Source organism: Triturus cristatus, chromosome 5_1 (assembly GCF_964204655.1).
Source record: "Triturus cristatus chromosome 5_1, aTriCri1.1, whole genome shotgun sequence".
NCBI lineage: Eukaryota > Metazoa > Chordata > Amphibia > Caudata > Salamandridae > Triturus > Triturus cristatus.
In genome coordinates this window covers 25,943,710-25,964,900 of record NC_140587.1, presented here as the reverse complement: position 1 = coordinate 25,964,900, position 21,191 = coordinate 25,943,710, and the positions used below count along the sequence as shown (strand labels likewise).

General features: G+C 46.9%; 1 protein-coding gene across 1 annotated transcript in view; it reads left to right on the top strand.

Annotated features, from left to right (window-relative positions):
* The first annotated feature begins 8,171 nt into the window (after positions 1-8,171).
* LOC146829989 (vomeronasal type-2 receptor 26-like) overlaps positions 8,172-21,191 on the top strand; it is an 83,095-nt gene continuing 70,075 nt past the window's right edge. The window contains exon 1 of the mRNA XM_085604011.1: positions 8,172-8,286. Within this exon, the coding sequence (XP_085460137.1) occupies positions 8,280-8,286 (7 nt within the window). The 5' untranslated portion in view covers positions 8,172-8,279. The remainder of the gene's footprint in view (positions 8,287-21,191) is intronic.

Sequence of the window (21,191 nt, the reverse complement as noted above, 5' to 3'; positions counted from 1 at the left end):
AAGCCACCCCACGTTGGGCGCCAGTTGAAGAACCAGAACCTTTTGGACCTGGCGGCGCAGGGTACGCTTTAATCTCCTGGGATCTCCTGCTTAGCTACACAGAGACACGGGGACACTCTGTCGGCGTAAAAGATCAGATTTATTAGCTGCAGCTAGTACAGTTGTCCTAGAAGTACACACGGTATGTTCTCAGGAGACTGCCACTTCACTCCGTGGCGCACAATCTTAAATAGTATATAGGTGACATATACATTAACTAAGAACACACCTAAAACATATAAAAGGAGCCAATAAGAAATGTTGGAAAGCAGAACAGAACCAATAGGAAAGGTTTGAAAATAAAGTATCGAGTAACTCGAAGAAGCCTCTCCTCTAACTGTGTTTGTCATCCCTCCCCACGAGCTAATTCATTAACTGACTTGCAGCTGTCTTGCAGGTGACGAGATACGTTTGTGTGTTTTGGAGGACAGTTGTGAAACAAGAGAATACGAGCAGAGGACAGCGAAGGCCAGACGATAAGATAAAATCAGAAGAGAATAGTGTGAACCAACAGATAGTTGAGACAGGGATAAGGAAAACCAGACAGGGATTAGTGTACTCGGCCAGTCTCTAACACCAGCTTTTGTAAACAGAGGCACAAGGTTATTTCAACACACTATTGAAGGAAAAGCAGAAAAAGACTTCGATCGTCGTGCTGCCTGAGTGAGGGCAACACAAAATGGCGGCGGAGCACAAAATGGCGGGTCGATATGATCATGATCGAAAATCGAAGTTCCTCACTTCCATGAGTAAAATATATACCTAACCTAACAAACACGCATTGCCAAGGCACCCTCCATTTCCAGCACAGTAACTGAAGCAACAAGTCACGAGTCAGAAAGACATCACCAGGTGCAGTTTCATGTTAAGAAAGGCGGCCATCTTAGAATGGTAGCAGATAAATACTATAACAATGAGCTATTTACCAATTCACAGACCTTTTCCAACACAGAAGTGGTTGAGAGGGAAGCCTTAGCTCTGGTCAACCTTTTTTTTGCAGACATGTATTGGTCAAAATAGTTTCTGGGATAGAGCAGTATCTTCTCCTTGACATGCCTACCCACCAGTGTCATCTGTTGACCTATTTAAGGGTTGAGTCACTTTTATCATTTGATCTGTCCTGAGGGATTTCGATTTAAGGAATCTGACCCACCTACTTGCGGGTGTGATCTGATACCCAAATGTGATACTTTGATTTTGTTTTAATTTGCCCTTTATTTAAATCTCCCAGTTACAAGTACGTAAAACCACTTTTTAGCTCTCTGGATTTCATCAGGCTAGACCTGTCTTTTTACACCTGTATTTTTTATCAACTTATTTAGAAAGTTATTTTTATTTATCAAAGAATCTCATGGGGTTTATGGCTCTGTATGTTAAATTTGAGCCTGGGGATAACCAGCTTCAGATTAATTTTACTCTGTTTTTAATTTTTTTTATAGCAATTATTTCTGTTTCATGTGTAATTATGGTGGACTTTTTTATTATATGTCACTTGCATGATTTCATTACAACATCGGATAAAGAAATATTTATTGATTGATTTGGAGTTTTGTTGTAACTCCACAAACTCCGCTGGCAGAGCATAGTTTGCCGTCTAACACTAAATCTCATTAGGGAGGGCAAAACAAAAACATAGAGATCCCATGTCAGAAAATCTGGGATACCATGATGGGTGGGTACACTTGGTTAGAAGGAAAGGGGCCACCCCTAATTGTACGGAAATGTACATTGTATTCCTTGTGTTTCAGAGGTAACGGAATGCTAATCTGCCTGAATGAAAACTACAGCAGGTCTATGCACATTCCAGAAATGCAATGGGGCTCTTCCATGCTAAAAGATATGCACTGGCACGGCGGCAAACTTGACTACACCGAGCTTGTCCCGGGATGGCGTGAATTTATTGCCTTGTAACCATACACACCCCAACCCTGGTCATTCCCACAGAAGAACTATTGGATTGGTACCAGCACTCGCTAAAGAAAAAGACAACCCTGCTGCATAAGACCTGCAAAAAAAGAATTGTCGGCTATTTTGGCTGGTCTCAGTACAAGGACATTCCAGAAGAATTCACTCTTCTCAGACACACAAGTATCGGCAGGAGGGGCCATACCCTTCTTCACTGAGTAGACATAAGATAACTCCTGTTGGTTTCAAATAATTAGTTGGGAAATTCTTAAAATGATGAACAGCACTGAGCTCGGCCCTAATTTGATCAAGAAAGAACTGAGAGCAATCCACCTCATGGTGATGCAGCATTGGTATGTGTTAAACTTAATGATCGCGATGGAGGGAGGGGTGTGTGCCAAGATTGGTGCATCCTGCTGCATGTTCATCCCCGGAAAAGACATTGATAATGGGACAGTGACGCTTGCCACTACACCATTTACAAAGACACAAGCATGAGGAGGGAGGTGCCCTTTTAAGTGGTAGTGGTTCTCAAATTGGTTTTTCTGGCTCACCAGGTGGATCTTCTGATTGCATAATGTCAGGGTTGCTGGTTTCGAAAGAGTTCTTGTTTTTTGTGTGGATGCATGTAATTGGAGATTTTCTGATGGAAAAACCTAGTCCTCAAATTGGGTGCAATGCAAGTGTTGGAAATTAGGATCTGCTTCTTAGGGATACCCCCACTTTTTGCTGCATGTTATACTATTTTTGACCTGTCTGATTGGGATGCTGCCAATCAGGACCCCAGTCTATCTGCTTTCTCCTTAAACAGCTATGTTATATACTTAGGTACACTCCAAATTGGATACTGGGGTAGCCTTGTCAGTCCCTAGCATATAGTAACCATGTACCCAGGGCATAGGTACCCCAGATGTTCCCTATGGGCTGAAGCATGTATTATACCACCCATTAGAGGCCATGCAAAATGGAACTACAGGCCTGCCATTGCAGCTGGTGTAAGTTGGTGCCTGCACCACTTACTTAAGAAATAGATTTCCTATATCTAAGGGTCACTACACTTAAAACCTTTAGGTTAACCATATAGCAGACCTTGACAATACTCAAGGCAGGGTGCTTGGTTTTAAGTGAGAGGGTGCCACTGCATGAGCAGACTACCCCTACAGTCTATGGAGCCCTTTCTCCCAGGTTGTTAGTGCTGCAGACATTTATGACATACAGAGTGGTATTATGCGACCACGTGATGACCAACTGTAAAATGTCTGAGAGTAACTCTATTGTGTTTGGTGTCAAACATTGTGGAATTATACCCTGAACTCAGTAACCAGTGTAGGAGGTAGGATTCCACCCCTCAGAATAGAGCTTTGTGAGGTTCCTGGTGTTCCCGGTACCATCCTTCTAGTCCCGGGCAGCCTAAAACGGTTGCTGCCGAGTAGAGACACATTTCTGCCCTCCTACTGCTAAGCCAAGCTCAAGCAGGGGAAGGCAGAAAAATAGGCATCCTTTCACTGGAAGGTATGACCATTTCAAGGACAGGATTTAGTGTATTATGCCTGGGTGGGTGCCCTTGCCACATTTGGTGTCCCTGTGCATAGTCCAGTTCAAACAAGTCCTGGGAGCCATTGGCTCCTCCTCTGGTCCAAAACTGGACAAAGGACATGGGAGTACCCTCCCCACTGTGCAGATCCTTCCCTGGAAGGGTCCCCTGAATCTGTCCAAACCTATCCCGTGGGTACAAAAGAGCTTACCTGGCTGTAGGACCCTAGATTCGACGTGGACAAGATTCTGATCAAGATACTACTGAACTTCAATCGTCTGGACTTCACTGGACTTTTTTGGGGCTCGACTTCATCTCTCACGCCATCCAAAGCATTGTCAGTGCCCGTGCACCATACAGGCTCCGTGCAGGACCTGTGGAGCATCAACGACAACTAAAGATATCTCCCTTGGAGTGAAGGAGTCACTCCCCTGCAACCACAGGCACCACATCACGATTGACCGGTCTGCTGCTCCTGGGCTCTGACGGACTCATAAATACTCCAGCAACACAGGAGGTGGGTTTCCAAGTCCCTCGAGGTCCGTGCTTCCCTCTCACTAAGTTTGGGGTTAGAATCCCTTGTGGGGCCTGCAATACCAGTACCCTTGTGCACCACATACTTTTGTAAGTGTTTATGCCTTTGGTGTTTCCAAAACAAGTGCACTGGGCTCCTAGTAGCCCCAACCTCTGGCACCATATCCTTCAAAGGACTCCAGCCTCCTCACAACAAGTGCTCCGTGGGTTGCTGCTTTGTGAAACTGCTCGAGGTCCCCTTGCAACTCCTGTGCCTCCAGCCTGTGGGTCCTCTTGAGCTTCAACACTGCTTTTTTTGGGATCCTCTGATTGCTCCAGGTCTGCCCTGACTTCCCTGTGTTTGGTGAGTCTTCTGGACCTTGCTGGTCCGAACATAACCTTCCTTGACCTTATGCATGGGTTGCTTTTGCCAAGGTTTGTTGCTGCTCCAGCCGGACACCAACCCCTCAGTACTCGACATCCTTTGTGGGACAGCTCCCTTCCGATTCCTGGTCATACTCAATGTTTCCTGGTCCCTTTTACTGCAGGGTAAAGAACCCACTTAACTCACCTGAAGCACCTGTCATCGGCGGGCCTTCGTCTACTGAGCCCCTGGTCACTCCTGAGTGGCACAGACTCTGTCCCCTCTGCCTTAAGGTACTCTCCAACATGAATTCACCTTTGGATTCCAACAGCCATTTTCCTTCTTTCCAGCAGTGGCTCTTCTCCAAAGTACTCCACTGAGTTTGACGGTGGTTTCTGACGCCTCTTCAGCCCTATTCACCCAACTTCCCTGTGATAGGTAACTCTGATACTATGGTATCCACATGTGGGGTGGCTCACCAACCTCGTAATTCCATGGGGTTTCTTCAAAGTCTACTTGTAAGGGTCCTTAAACTTTAAAACTGCAACCGCGACTCTCCCATTGAATTGTATGGCGCACACGGTAATGTTCCCATACTGCACCCGTCTTCCGTGGGGTCCCTACTTACTCACTTTGGGTGGTTCCTTGGGGTCCCAGCGATTCTACATACTCTAGACACTGTCTTGACTCGAGTTGTGGTTCTTATATCTCTATTTTAGTATATGGTTTTGTTTCCCCCTGGAGCCCACTGTGTATTAGTGTAACTTACGATTGTTTTATGGTACAGTATTGTGTGCTTTGCAAGCATCTTCGTGTAGAGGATACTGTGTCATACTTTTAGTGTGTTATATACATGAATACATATTTTTATAACTATTGTGTGGTTCTCTTTTCATTTAATCAATAGTATAAGTTTGCATCCTGGTAAAACAAGCTGCTTAACATTCATTAAAGACTAAGACTGAAGGCTGCTCTCCACAACTACCACTTGGACTGCTTTCTAAGGTCATCTTTGACCTCTTAAGTCACAGGGTGCCCATTTTAATTAGTGGACAGCATATACCAGGCCAACTTCTCAGAGCAGGTAACTGGGAAAGTAGTAAAAGTCAAAACTGAAGAAGAACAGGCCCCCAGTAAAACTAATTTCATGGAGTATAAGTTAGATAGTGCAGTTGAAAATTCAACTAGAGGGGGAAGGTTAATATTGAGAAAGTCTGATGTCTATATAAATAATGATACATTCATGATTAAAAATGAAATCTCATTTTTATTGACAAATACGACCATTATGAACTCTATGTCAACCCTGGATCATAAAAACATAGGCAGGCTCTGAGACCCTGGTCCTAGGTCACAGATTGACATGTCACAGGTGGGGTGGCATGTAACCGGTAGACAAACATGCAACTCCAATAAACCACACATGGCTGGAAAGATTCACGTTCTCCCAAAATACCATAAAGTCAGACGCCACATAAATTTAGAGACACATAGCCATTCAGGACATAGCACACAGAGTACAAACAGTGATTACGTGCACCCCATGCCGTACATCTAGGCATGCAAGGTTAAGGCCCACCTGGATTACTAATCCAATACATTAATTTATGACTCCAAAGACAGTGGTGCACATTCCTTACCACTGTTTATGGCAGTCAGTTAATTGTATATACACTCATCTCAGACTGACTGTAAGTTTAGTCAGTCCTCAGACCCTATGCCTATAACTGTATTCCGGGCCGCACTGCTTTTTTAAAATAACTGTTCCTGTTTTGCCAAATGCCTCTTTTTTTCTGAAGGGATTTCATATTCAAGCAACATTTATCTACCAATGATTCCTCACAGTGTGTGAAAATAAACATTTAAATGCGGAACTATGTCAGCACAATGGTATACTGTCCACATTGAGTGTAGCTTCTTTTTTTTCAATCAATCAATCAATCAATCAATCAATCAGTCAGCACATTTGTAAAGTGCACTACTCACCTGTGTGGGTCTCAGGGCACTGGGGGGGGAGTAGCCTCCTGAAGGTAGTAGTTCCCGGGTCTGCCTTAGGAGGATGGTCTTCGGATGCGGGGGACGATGGCGAGGGCGAGGTCGGTGGAGCCGAGCTGGCGGTTCGGGGTGTAGAAGGTGAGTTGTCTGTTGAGGTATGCCAGTCCGGTGTTGTGGACTGCTTTGTGTGCGTGGGTGAGGAGCTTGAAGGTGATCCTCTTGTTGACGGGGAGCCAGTGCAGGTCTCTCAAGTGGGGTGAGATGTGGCTGTAGCAAAGGATGCCGAGGATGAGGTGTGCAGAGGCGTTCTGTATGCGTTGCAGTCGTTTCAGGAGTTTGGCCGAGGCTCCCGCGTAGAGGGCGTTTTCGTAGTCCAGCCTGCTGCTGACGAGGGCCTGGGTGACCGTTCTTCTTGTTTCGGTGGGGATTCACCTGTAGATGTGGCTGGGCGCTGCATAGGGTGTTGAATCAGGAGGACAAAACGCGTTGACCTGCTTGGTCATGAAGAGTGCTGAGTCGAGAATGACCCCCAGGTTACGTGCTTGGTCGATGGGTGTCAGTGCTGCTCCCAGTGTGGTTGGCCACCAGGAGTCGTCCCAGGTTGACGGGGTGGAGCCGAGGATGAGGACCTGCGTCTTGTCCGAGTTCAGCTTCAGTCGGGTATTCTTCATCCATTCGGAGATGGATTTCATTCCTTCGTGGAGGTTGGCTTTGGCGTTGAGGGTGTCCTTGGTGAGGGAGAGAATCAGCTGGGTGTCGTCGGCGTAGGAGATGATGTTAAGGTCGTGCAGTCAGGCGACGTGGGTGAGCGGTGCCATGTAGATGTTGAACAGTGTCGGGCCTTAATTTACATTGATTTGGTGTAGGGCAGTCCAGTAAGTCACCTAATTGAGCTTCCCGAAAGTGAAAAGGCAAGAAAACATTTGTATTTATGCAATACAGTGCAATCTTGTCCTTTCCCTCTGCACTGAAGCCATTTCAGCAGCCTCGCACCGACACAGGGAACCTCACACCTTGGTTCAAGTTTGGCTGTGTTGTAGGTAGGATTGTTTTTAAGCAGGAAGGGACTTCCTGGTTGTCTTTTTCCTCTTTCTATTGTGTTCTGCAGAATGTAGCACACGTGGAAACATTTATTTTCATAATTGCTATTCCCTGTGGAGACGTAATGTTTATGTGTACTACCAGGCTTACATTATCTTGTGAATCTGGGGCAGCGTCATAATCCATGGGTGTTGCATGGGAAAACCCACCTCATCGGCCATGAAAAGCCTCCGGAGGGCAGAGTAAGGCAAATCAGCAATTTGCGCTGCCTTGCTGTACTCCATATCTATGAGGCCATGCAAAACACTTTGCGTCGCCTCATAGATACGAATTTGGAATTTCCCCCACTGGAGCGTCACAGAAAGTGTAATGCAAAATAAAAGCACGCTCTAGAATATGTTTATGTTTTCTTATAATGAGGTATGAAATTAAATTTGATTCATAAAAAATGCTTTGTTGCATAAAACCCATTTTAAATATTAGTATATTTACCCCAAAAAATACAGTTTTAAAACATATATATCTGAACTTTCAACCAAACAATAGAACATTAAATGGATAACACTTAATGATCTCCAAATTTTTTTAAAGCATACTAAAATCAATAAAAAAATCATGAAATTTAAAAAATTTATTTTACTGTTTTGTGCCTAAGCAGATGAGTCTACATGGACGTAAGTGTTTGTGGTGACAGAAGCATTGCGGGGTGGGAAGCAGCTGCCACTCAACAAATGTATCCCAGCTTCTTCTTTCTTTGACTTCACTTCACAGGCTCCTCGCTCTGTCTGCAGTGAGAGCTGCCTCCCAGGATACCGCAAAGCTCCAATACAAGGGAAGCCAGTCTGCTGCTTCGACTGTGTGCCATGTGCGGATGGAGAGTTTTCCAACATGACCGGTATGCAAAAGATTGACGCACTAAAGACTCACAGTAAATAGACGTTCAATACTGGAGAAAATAGTTATGTGTCAGAAGATGACTAGTGACTGCAACACAAAACCTCAAAAGGAAATAAAACAGTTGGTATAGTATGTTAAAAGTATTGTCTGCCACCGCAATTTCTGTTATGTAAACTCACTTAGTTAGAAGGATAATGATATAACCATTACTAATCATAGTCACATCTAGAAAACAGTACAACATTAAACTACCAAATACAACAACAGTTGTCATCATTTGTGATAATATGATGCAGAAATAGAGGGGTGGAAAAGGGTTCCCTGGTACTTATTCTTACAGAATATTTAGACACAGACCAAGTAAATACAGTGAACATAAGGGAAGAATGTTCACCCAACATTAAAAAATTAGAGCCCCACTCGAGTTTCTATGTAAACCTACATGCGTCCATACGGCACACGCACATTTGTAAATGCATCAGTTTTTAGTAATAATGTAGTCTCCGATACATGTTGCTTCTTCAATCTTGTTCTTTACAAGCACTTTATTGTAAATTCCAAATGGTTCTTCACAGTAGTCAAGACATGTTTCATCATGATCACAACTTCATCATGGCTACAGATACCAAACAGATAACAGAAAAGAATTGTCTATTCTCAAACAAGCTCATTTGTGCTAATATGATGTTGAACCTCCATCAACTTGTGGCATGCTTCTTTACTCAAAACACTCCTGGTGGATTGAGTGCGATGTATAGTGTGGTAGATGTGATGTACTTTACTTGCAGGGTTGATGTTGTAATTGTCAGGAGTGTGGGACAATCTTTCACTCAGGGACCCACCATAAATTCCCCAGTGAAAAAACCTTATGCTATACTTGTCTCTTCACTTCCAGTAGCCTAACTACAAGATGTGTGAGATGTTCATTTCTCTTTATTCTGACACCACTTCCTCAAGATTAAACACTGTGGGCATTGCTTATAAACTGATGTCTGAATCTGTGTTTTTAAATGCTTTACATGCGTGTCTCTGAAGTTAAGCCGACCTGCTCACAGCCAAGCTACCAAGCATTTAGCATGGGAATGATTTTCTGAGACCTATTCTGGGCCCTAGACTGTGTTAGTGGCTTTATTGCCAGTGGTAGATATACCATTACCACTACTAATAATCCACATTCTAACAACACTCCTCATCACATGCACTCCATCATCCCCCGGGGGCATAGGCAGGCATCCACTTCAGTACCAGTGATGACCAGAGCAAAGGTGCTAGTATTGGCAGTGCAGATGCAGAGGCTGGCCGTCAAGGAGCTGGAGGTGGTTACCATGCAGGTATGTCTGGGTGCAGGTGGGTGAAACAAGGACAATGTGCCAGAGCACAGATGCACACACTCATAACACGCACCCTGTTTGGTTGCTGTCCTCGCAAATAGACAGTGCTGGACTGTTGCACTATCTACACCTTCTCCCGCACCATGAATGCTCCTCATGTGCCCATGCATAATGTTTTGCACTGTGTACGCCTCACTCTCCCTCTTGGATCTCTGGAGTTTGTACGTAAAACCGGGTGTAGCAGCTATGATATTCATTACGAAGTACTTTAATTTCAGTGTTTTCATTTGCATATCATTCCACACTTCTGCACTACATGCTGTCTTGGCCATAGCCTGCCACATTCCAACACAACATTCCACAGTGGTACCAGCCCTCTTGTATTAGCAACCTACCACTTTAAAGTGCCAAGAAGTGTGTGTGACATCTGTGTATTCTTTTGGGATGTACATGAACACATAAATGGTCGTTATTTTGCCATGGTCAAGACGGGCCACTAGACTTCCATTCACACTTTGGCTGGGGTCTGTGTGATGTGGGGACTTGTGGCTTCATCAGCACTTTCCTCTGCTTTTAATTATCCTGGCTTTTTGTCACTGGTATTGTGTGGTGCGCTGGTACTGGGAGGTGCGGCCATTCCCCTGTTTTGCTATTCTCAGTGGCAAATCGCACCTAGGCGCTGTGTTCAGTCACTTTTGCCCTCTCTAGCTTCATCCTGTGTTTTGTTCTTTTGGTTTACATATGCAACACCAGCGCTAGTGAGATGGACTCCTGGTGCTTCACAACTATCAATCAATCAATCATGTGCTTGTTAAGCACGACTACTCACCCGTAAGCGTCTCAAGGTGCTGGGGAGGAGGGGAGGGGCAGGTTCCAGTTCATCAAGGAGGAGCTCTATCAATGTTTTGAGGTTTCTCGTGAAGATGGGGAGTGATGTCGTCTTTCTGAGGTGGAGTGGTAGGGCGTTCCAGGCTCTTGCCGCAAGGAAGGAGAAGGAGTGGCCTCCTGATCTGGTCTTCCTGGTACGGGGGACCATGGCATAGGAAAGCTGGACTGATCGTAGGGTCCTTTGGGGTGCGTGGAATTCGAGTCGGCTGTTCAGGTATGCTGGTCCGGTGTTGTAGAGGGCTTTATGTGCATGGGTGAGAATCTTGAAGGTGATTCTAGCCCCGATGGGGAGCCAGTGGAGTATGCGCATGTCCTGGGAGATGTGCCAGCGTCTTGGCAGGTTGAGGACCAGTCTTGCGGTGGCGTCCTTGATGTTTTGTATCTTGCTGGTGAGGTTTTTGTTTATCCCGGCATATACTGCATTGCCGAAGTCAAGTCTGCTGGTAACGAGGGCGTTAGTGACGGTCTTTCTGTGCTTGAGGGGGAAACATTTGAAGGTCTTACGTAGGAGGAAGAGGGTGTAGAAGCAGGAGGATGCAACGGAGTTGATCTGGTGGTCCATTTTGAGTTCGGAGTCCAGGATGATTCTGAGGTTTTGTGCGTAGTCTGTGGGGGTGGCCGGGCTTCCTAGGGCGGGGGGCCACCAGTTGTCATTACAGGCCTCGGATGTGGGCCCATGATGAGTACTTCTGTTATGTCAGTTTTAAGTTGCAGGCAGCTGCTTTTCATCCATTTGGCAACTGCATCCATGCCTTCTTGAAAGTTGTGTTTGACTGCGTTGGGTTCGTTGAATAGGGAGAGGATGAGTTGGGTGTCGTCTGCATATGAAACAATGTTGAGAACATGGGTTCTGACGATGGGGTTGAGCGGAGCCATGTAGACGCTGAATAGAGTGGGGCTGAGGGAGGATCCCTGGGAGACTCCGCAGGTGGTTGGTGTAGGGTCCAAGAGGAAAGGAGGGAGTCTGACCCGCTGCATTCTACCGGAGAGGAAAGAGTGGATCCAGTCGAGGGCCTTGTCCCGGATCCCTGCATCGTGAAGTCTGCATGTTAGGGTGCAGTGAGAAACTGTGTCGAAGGCCACTGAGAGGTCAAGGAGGATGAGGGCTACTGTTTCTCCTCTGTCCAGGAGGGAACGGATGTCGTCTGTTGAGGTGAGGAGGGCAGTTTCTATATTGTGTTTTTTTCTGAAGCCAGATTGGGAGGAATCTAGGATGTTTTGCTCCTCGATGAAGGTGGCGAGTTGACTGTTGATGGCTTTCTCAATGACTTTCGCTGGGAACGGGAGCAGGGAGATGGGTCTGTAGTTTTTGAGGTCTATGGGGTCCGTCGAGGGCTTCTTCAGGAGGGGGTTGATATCGGAGTGATTCCAGTCGTTGGGGAAGGAGGCATTTGCTAGGGAGTGGTTGATGGTGTGAAGAAGCATCAGTGCGATGGTGTTGGCAGCTCTGTTGAAGATGTGGTGACAGGGCTCTGTGGCGGTTCCGGAGAGGATTGACTTCATCGTCTTCAGTGTATCTTTGGTGATAAGGACTGTCCAGCTGTCAATAGTTGGCTTCAGGTTGTCGGGGGTGGCTGGTGAGGGATCAGTCCATCTCCTGAGGTTGGAAAGCCTGGTCTCATTGATGTGGTTGTGAACGGTCGGGGTGCCCACCCAAGACTCATTCATTGGCGTGCTTTTGCAGTGTTGTAGTCAGGGACGGACTGGCTTTATGGGCAATGGGAGTTTTCCCGGTGAGCTGGAGGGATGGGGGCTGGTTTTGGACCAGTGCAGCCCTGTTTGGTACAGGAGGTGGCTTTACTTCAGTGCTATAATATCGGCCCCTGTACCAAAAGCAGAAGTCTTTCCTGCCTTCCACGGCCCCTTTCAATTGCCAGGGCTGGTTTGCATTCCGAGTCCAACCCAGTCATTAGTAATGTAAGGTGTACAAACTATTGTTGTGAAGTAAACCAGTATATTCTGCATGTGCTATTGTATTTGTGTTTGTCCAACAATTCCAGTTTAGACATGGCCATATGCAAATACGTCTTGACCCTGTGCCTCATGGGAACAGTCCAGCCCGAACTGCCAAGCCTGGACCGGAACAAGCATCCTAGGACCGGTTTCACCCCTCTTCAGCCAGGATAGCTTGATTTCAGTGACATAGTGAGAACAGGGCCCACGTCTGGGCATACCTGGCACACTTAGGGCGAGAAATCAAAAGACACACAATTAATGGACGGAATGCAGAACAAATCCATCATTCTGTTGCTCATCATGCCAATTCAGTTTAGACCTGGCCATATGCAAATCAGTCTTGACCCTGTGCCTCATGGCTTGGCAGTTCAGGTTGGACTGTTCTCATGAGACACAGGGTCAGATTGATTTGCATATGGCCATGTCTGAACTGGGGTGGCGGAGTGAGCTAAAGAATGATGATGGATTAAACCCAGATCAGTTGATTGGGGGTGAGTGCTTGCAATTTTCAACACTCCGTCCATCATCCCCTTTGGTTTTGCTTTGTTCGCCCTAAGTTGGCAGGGTATGCACAGACGTAGGTCCCTTGCTCACTTTGCCACTGGATTCAAGATATCCTGGCTGATGATGGTTATGAACCTGAAACCAATCCCAGGATGCTTGTTTCCTTTCCAGGGAAGACATGGCTTGGCAGTTTGGGCTGGACTGTTCCCATGAGGCACAGGGTCAGACTGATTTGCATATGGCCATGTCTAAACTGGGGTGGCGGAGTGAGCTAAAGAATGATGATGGATTAAACCCAGATCAGTTGACTGGGGGTGTGTGCTTGCAATGTTCAACACTCCGTCCATCATCCCCTTTGGTTTTGCTTTGTTTGCCCTTAGTTGGCAGGGTATGCCAAGACGTTGGCCCCTTGTGCACTTTGCCACTGGATTCAGGATAGCCTGGCTGATGAGGGTTATGAACTTGAAACCAATCCCTGGATGCTTGTTTCCGGTCCAGAGATGACATGGCTTGGCAGTTTGGGCTGGACTGTTCCCATGAGGCACATGGTCAGACTGGTTTGCATATGGCCCTATCTGAACTGGGGTGGCAGAGTGAGTTAAATAATGATAATGGATTAAACCCACATCAGTTGACTAAATGGTGATTGCTTGCAATGTTCAAAACTCTGTCCATCATCCCCTTTGTTTTTGCTTTGTTTGCCCTAAGTTGTCAGGGTATGCGAAGACGTGAGTCCCTCGCTTACTTTGCCACTGTATTCAAGATAGCCTGGCTGATGAGGGTTATGAACCCGAAACCGGTCCCAGGATGCTTGATTCCGGTCCATGGAAGACATGGCTTGGCAGTTCGGGCTGGACTGTTCCCATGAGACACAGGGTAAGACTGATTTGCATATGGCTGTGTCTGAACTGGGGTGGCGTAGTGAGCTAAAGAATGATGATGGACTAAACCAGGATCAGTTGACTGGGGGTGAGTGCTTGCAATGTTCTACACTCTGTCCATAATCCCCTTTGGTTTTTCTGTGTTCACCCTAAGTTGGCAGGGTATGCTCAGACGTGGGTCCCTTGCTCACTTTGCCACTGGATTCAAGATAGCCAGGCTGTCGAGGGTTATGAACTCGAAACCGGTCCCAGGATAATTGTTTTCAGTCCAGGGAAAACATGGTTTGATCGTTCGGGCTGGACTGTTCACATGAGGCACAGGGTCAGACTGATATGCATATGGCCATGTCTGAACAGGGGTGGCAGAGTGAGCTAAAGAATGACGATGGATTAAACCCAGATCAGTTGACTGGGGGTGAGTGCTTGCAATGTGCAGCACTCCGTCCATCATCCCCTTTAGTTTTGCTTTGTTCACAATAAGTTGGCATGGTATGCCCAGACATGGGTCCCTTGCTCACTTCGCCACTGGATTCAAGATAGCCAGGCTGTCGAGGGTTATGAACCCGAAACCGGTTCCCGGATGCTTGTTTCCGGTCCAGGAAAGACATGGCTTGGCAGTTTGGGCTGGACTGTTCCCATGAGGCACAGGGTCAGACTGATATGCATATGGCCATGTCTGAACAGGGGTGGCAGAGTGAGCTAAAGAATGACGATGGATTAAACCCAGATCAGTTGACTGGGGGTGAGTGCTTGCAATGTGCAGCACTCCGTCCATCATCCCCTTTGGTTTTGCTTTGTTCGCCCTAAGTTGGCAGGGTATGCCCAGACGTGGGTCCCTTGCTCACTTTGCCATTGGATTCAAGATAGCCTGGCTGATGAGGGTTATGAACCCGAAACCTGTCCCAGGATGCTTGTTTTCAGTCCAGGGAGGACACGGCTTCGCAGTTCGGGCTGGACTGTTCCCATGAGGCTCAGGGTCAGACTGATTTGCATATGGCCATGTCTGAACTGGGGCGGCGGAGTGAGCTAAAGAATGATAATGGATTAAACCCAGTTCAGTTGACTCGGGGTGAGTGCTTGCAATGTTCAACACTCTGTCTATCATCTCCTTTTGTTTTGCTTTGTTCACTCTAGGTTGGCAGGGTATGCACAGACGTAGGTCCCTTGCTCACTTTTCCACTGTATTCAAGATAGCCTGGCTGATGACGGTTATGAACCCGAAACCGGTCCCAGGATGCTAGTTTCCAGTCCAGGGAAGACATGGCTTGGCAGGTCAGGCTGGACTGTTCCCTTGAGGCACAGGGTCAGACTGATTTGAGTATGGCTTTGTCTGAACTGGGGTGGCGGAGTGAGCTAAAGAATGATGATGATGGACTAAACCAGGATCAGTTGACTGGGGGTGAGTGCTTGCAATGTTCTACACTCTGTCCATCATCCCCTTTGGTTTTGCTTTGTTCGCCCTAAGTTGGCAGGGTATGCCCAGACGTGGGTACCTTGCTCACTTTGCCACTGGATTCAAGATAGCCTGGCTGATGAGGGTTATGAACCCGAAACCGATCCCAGGATGCTTGTTTCCGGTCCAGGGACGACATGGCTTGGCAGTTCGGGCTGGACTGTTCCCATGAGGCACAGGGTAAGACTAATTTGTGTATGGCCGTGTCTGAACTGGAGTGGCGTGGTGAGCTAAAGAATGATTATGGACTAAACCAGGATCAGTTGACTGGGGGTGAGTGCTTGCAATGTTCTACACTCTGTCCATCATCCCCTTTGGTTTTCCTTTGTTCACCCTAAGTTGGCAGGGTATGCTCAGACGTGGGTCCCTTGCTCACTTTGCCACTGGATTCAAGATAGCCAGGCTGTCAAGGGTTATGAACTCGAAACCGGTCCCAAGATGCTTGTTTTCAGTCCAGGGAAAACATGGTTTGATAGTTCGGGCTGGACTGTACACATGAGGCACAGGGTCATACTGATATGCATATGGCCATGTCTGAACTGGGGTGGCAGAGTGAGCTAAAGAATGTCGATGGATTGAACCCAGATCAGTTGACTGGGGGTGAGTGCTTGCAATGTGCAGCACTCCGTCCATCATCCCCTTTAGTTTTGTTTTGTTCACAATAAGTTGGTAGGGTATGCCCAGACTTGGGTCCCTTGCTCACTTTGCCTCTAGATTCAAGATAGCAAGGCTGTTTAGGGTTATGAACCCGAAACCTTTTCCCGGATGCTTGTTTCCAGTGCAGGGAAGACATGGCTTGGCAGTTTGGGCTGGACTGTTCCCATGAGGCACAGGGTCAGACTGATTTGCATATGGCCATGTCTGAACTGGTGTGGCAGAGTGAGCTAAAGAATGATGATGGATTAAGCCCAGATCAGTTGACTGGGTGTGAGTGCTTGCAATGTTCAACACTCTGACCATTATCCACTTAGATTTTGCTTTGTTTGCACGCAGTTGGCAGGGTATGCCCAGACGTGGGTCCCTTGCTCACTTTGCCATTGGATTCAAGATAGCCTGGCTGATGAGGGTTATGAACCCGAAACCTGTCCCAGGATGCTTGTTTTCAGTCCAGGGAGGACATGGTTTGGCAGTTCGGGCTGGACTATTCCCATGAGGCTCAGGGTCAGACTGATTTGCATATGGCCATGTCTGAACTGGGGTGGCGGAGTGAGCTCAAGAATGATAATGGATTAAACCCAGATCAGTTGACTGGGGGTGAGTGCTTGCATGGTTCAACACTCTGTCTATCATCTCCTTTGGTTTTGCTTTGTTCACTCTAGGTTGACAGGGTATGCACAGACGTAGGTCCCTTGCTCACTTTTCCACTGGTTTCAAGATAGATTGGCTGATGAGGGTTATGAACCCAAAACCGGTCCCTGGATGCTTGTTTCCGGTCCAGGGAGGACATGGCTTGGCAGTTCGGGCTGGACTGTTCCCATGAGGCACAGGGTCAGACTGATTTGCATATGGCCATGTCTGAACTTTGGTGACGGCGTGAGCTAAAGAATGATGATGGATTAAACCCAGATCAGTTGACTGAGGGTGAGTGCTTGCAACGTTCAACACTCTGTCCATCATCCCCTTTGATTTTGCATGTGTCTGAATAGCACAAACGGGGTGATATTGTGGGCAGCCATTTCTTGTTCCCATTTTGTGATAATCCATTGAGCACCTACAGTTGAGGCTCAAACGGGAACTGGAACTTTCACCCTCATCCGATCTTTTAGAAGCATTTGGTCTCCTGGTCATACGTCATGAGTTTTGGTTTTGCTTCCGGTGACCGTCGTAACTATTGTGGCACTTCACCAGTCCTCTGAGCCGTTTCCATTATCAGGGGATCTGCCCAGGTAGGGTGAAAGGGAATGGTATCAGTCATGGCTCGTTCCAGACACAGTAGGCTAGGTGAGACTCATGCGGTCATGTAGGGGGTGGTTGGAAGGTTCTTCATTAGTAAGTGCAGGTGGGTATTTACAGCTAGTTATTAAACCACAACGCCTGGTCAAGTCTAAATAAACTAATCCTTGCTCAACCCATGGCAATTTTACGGATGAACTGTTTATAGAATGAATTATCACCAGAACAGTAAACAAGTAAGACAAAACACACAATACAAATTCAACACCAATTTATAAAACTAGAGAATATTTTAATCTTCAAAATGACACTAAAACAACACATTTCCAAGGTAGGGAACCTAGGATATAAATGTTTAAAGATTAAATGTAAAAATGTGCTTTATAGCAGCTAAAGGAGAAAAGCACCAGCTGTTGGTATTGGGTCATGCAGGACCCTGATTAAAGATAAACTTTCAGGCCACCCTCGATGGAGCGCTTATCGAATGTCATAAGCATTAGGGCCCGGTCAAGTTTTTACCTTCTGACATTGACATTTTTATGTAGCTGTTTATCTTGACGCCACACAATAGGCTTCAGCAAGCCATTGATCAATATAGCAGTGGTGGCCTGCTGTATTGAACAATATGAAATCCATCCACTATAGAGCACCCCCTGACCCATTCCCCTACCGACTCTTCAACCTTAAAAGTGACAAGATAAGTCACCGGCTGAACAAAATCCTCAATCCTTTCATCACCACAGTCACCTTTACTGATGCATGGAAACATGCAAAGGTCAGATACCTTCTCAAGACACCTTTGGCAAACCCCAACGATCTCCAAAACTACAGCTCCATCTTACTTCTCCCGTTTTCCAGGTAAAGCCCTGAAGAAGGCCATCAACCTCCAACTCACTGAACACCTAAAGAGAAACAACCTACTTCACTTCTCCCAATTGTGTTTCAGAGCCAGCCACAGCACTGAGACAGCCCCGATGACCGCAACTGATGACATCTGCACACTACTCGAAAGAGAAGAATCAGCTGTCCTGATATTTTTCAGCACCTTCAATACCCTCTCTCACAATACACTTATCAGCTGACTACACCAGATCAAAATCAAAGACGACACGCTCAGATGGATGGCATCGCTCCACACGGAGCACACTCTGAGCATCCACATCCTTCCCTTCACCTCACAGTCCATATGGCGTGTCCCTCAATGTTCATTCCTCATCCTTACCCACTTCAACATCTACATGATACTGTTAACAGACATAGTTAGAGCCCACAACATCATCTCCTATGCCGACAACACCAAGCTTGTCCTCTCATTCTCAGTAGACCCACCATGACGAAAGATGACTTCCATGACTGCATGAGGGGCATCTCAGCCTGGATGAAGGACAACTGGTTGAAGCTCGACAAGACTAAAGTGCATATCTTTGGCAGAAACACTGCTCTCTGGAACAACTCCTGCTGGCTGAAATACCTTGCCTGCAACCTTGCATCATCCTAGACAGTGGAGTCTCCATAAAATGATAGATCAAAGCTGTCTTCTCAGCCTGCTTCTTCACACTCTGCATGCTCTGCCGAATCTTTAAGTTGCTGCTCATCCACACCAGAAAAACAGTGATGCAGGCCCTCAACACCTAGCTCGCTAAACTAAGGAAATGAAGTCTATGCAGGAACCACCAGCAACTCATGAGAAGGCTCCAGTCGATCCAGAAGATGGCAGCCAGATTGATTCCGAACCTGCCCAAAAGGACCCACATCACTCAGCACCTGAGAGACTTCCACTGGCTTCCTGTCCAGAAGAGATGCCACTTAAAGCTCCTGACACACGCCTATAAAGCCCTCCATGATAAGGGAACTGCATATGTTCATCACTTCCTCGATTTCCATCTACCATCCAGAAAAACTATGCTTCGTCCGACTTTCCCTCGTACAGACACCACACATCCGTGGCTGCCACACCAGAGGACTTTCCTACTCCCACCTCATGGCCAAAGTCTGGAATGTTCTCACCTCTACCGCCGAACAGCACTATCTCTTGACTAGGCCTGGGCAGTAAATTCCGTTCCGTTCGCGGAATTTGCGGAATTTGGCTAATTTCGCGTTCCGCGGAGAACGCGAAATTGCCCAAAAATCTGCGTTCCGCGACTTCGCGAAATTTTTTGCTTGTTCGCGTTCTCAATATGCGTGTTCGCGAGATATTTCACCCCGAGCACGCAAACAGCGATCGCGAACAGGAAAAAAGTATCGCAAACAAGCAAATCCGCGTTTTCGCGGAATTTCTGCTTGTTCGCGGAGATTTTTTAAAGTTTCGCGGAGATTTGCGTAACGCGGTTACGCAAATTCCGCCCACCCCTACTCTTGACAGACTTCAGGAAGAGACTCAAGACCTGCCTCTTTGACTGAATTCCCACAGCAAAGTGCCTGGATACCCTTGTGGGTAATAAGTCACGCTTTACAAAAACTGATTGATTGATTGATTCATTCATTGATTAATTGATTCCTCCTGGTCATTTTGAGCTGTGTGGGCTGGCTCCCCTACCCCTGTACTCTCTCTCTGGTTTCTGGAAGCTTAGCCCACTGTTCCGGGGACCAAGTTTCCAGCATCCCCCTGATCTGCAGTCTGTCACCTAGCACTCAGGGAGGCCCAGCATCTGTGCATGGGTCTTCCTTTTCACCACTGACCAGTCAGAAGGTTCAAGATCATTTCCCAGTAGACATTGTATTGGGGGGGCAGGAGACCCAACTACCTTCATAGGGCCAATCACACCTCCCCATTCCAAACTCTCCATTGCCATGAAATGGAGTTTGGCCCTGCTGTCTGCATAGGTTACCAGGCGATGCACACCAGGTATGATCTACTCTGGAGAAATGTATTTCTCTGTGACCATAGTAACACTGGCAGAGTCTCACTCTCATCACCTTTGATTTTAGGCCTCTGCCTATACTTCTCCATGCTTGGAGGTAAGGTTGCCAGGGCTGCAACTTTCACCACACCCACAGAAACTATGGTTACCTCTGTGTACCCGATCCCAATCTCTGAGTCAACTTCAACTCCCCCACCTACAATAGCAATATCCTGGGACTTGCCACCAGTGAGGGCAGCTTGGAGCAGACAGCATCTCCTTCTTTTGTGTCTTGGCTGATTACTGTTATAGCACTTTGTAGGAGAGTAGGGTCTGCTCTCCTACGGTCACCCCAAAGTTTTGCTCTTTGCTTCACTGGTTTTCGACATATTGAGGCTGTGGGCCTGCCAATCAGACCCCCAGCCTGCTGTTCTCTCTACTAAATTAAAACTATGCACCCTAGGTGCATAATCAATTGGAAGTGGATCACCCTGTCAGCCCCTGTACCAGTGTACACTAGGTACCCAGGGCATTGGTGTATCTAAGGCCTGCCAGGGGCTGAAGCATGTATTATGCCACCCCAGACTTGGCCTAACAAATTTGACACAACTGGCTGATCACTCAGCTGGGGTAAGTTGGTGTAACCACCACTTACTTAGGTGTAGTATACCTATACCTAACCTAAAATGGGACACATGTTAACCTATAAGTCACTCCTATGGCAGGCCTTAACAATCCTGAAGGCAGAGTGCTTGGATCCATGTGAGATGGTGCTCTGGCATGAGCTGAGCCTGTCTGCAGTGGTCGGAACAACTTCCTTCTACTGTTTCCAGATATCGTCATACCATATACTCTTAAGTGCATTATGAACCTCGCGGTTAAATGCTAACTTTGGTTTGGCTTTATCAAAACATGTCGAGTAAGGTGTCATACGAATTGGAATACTAACCCCTCGCCAATTCTGGCGACAGGGTTAGCATTCCACCCTTCTAGAGGGACACGACATGTACAGTACCTGAAACCCGGGTAAAATCAGACATAGCCTCAGCTCCACAAAATGGATGCTGCCACCACAGACACAAGTCTGCCCTCCTGCTGCTGGGAGTCCTTCCAGCTTGGGAGACGTGGACAAAGGGTTTCCTGCCAGGGGAGGTGCG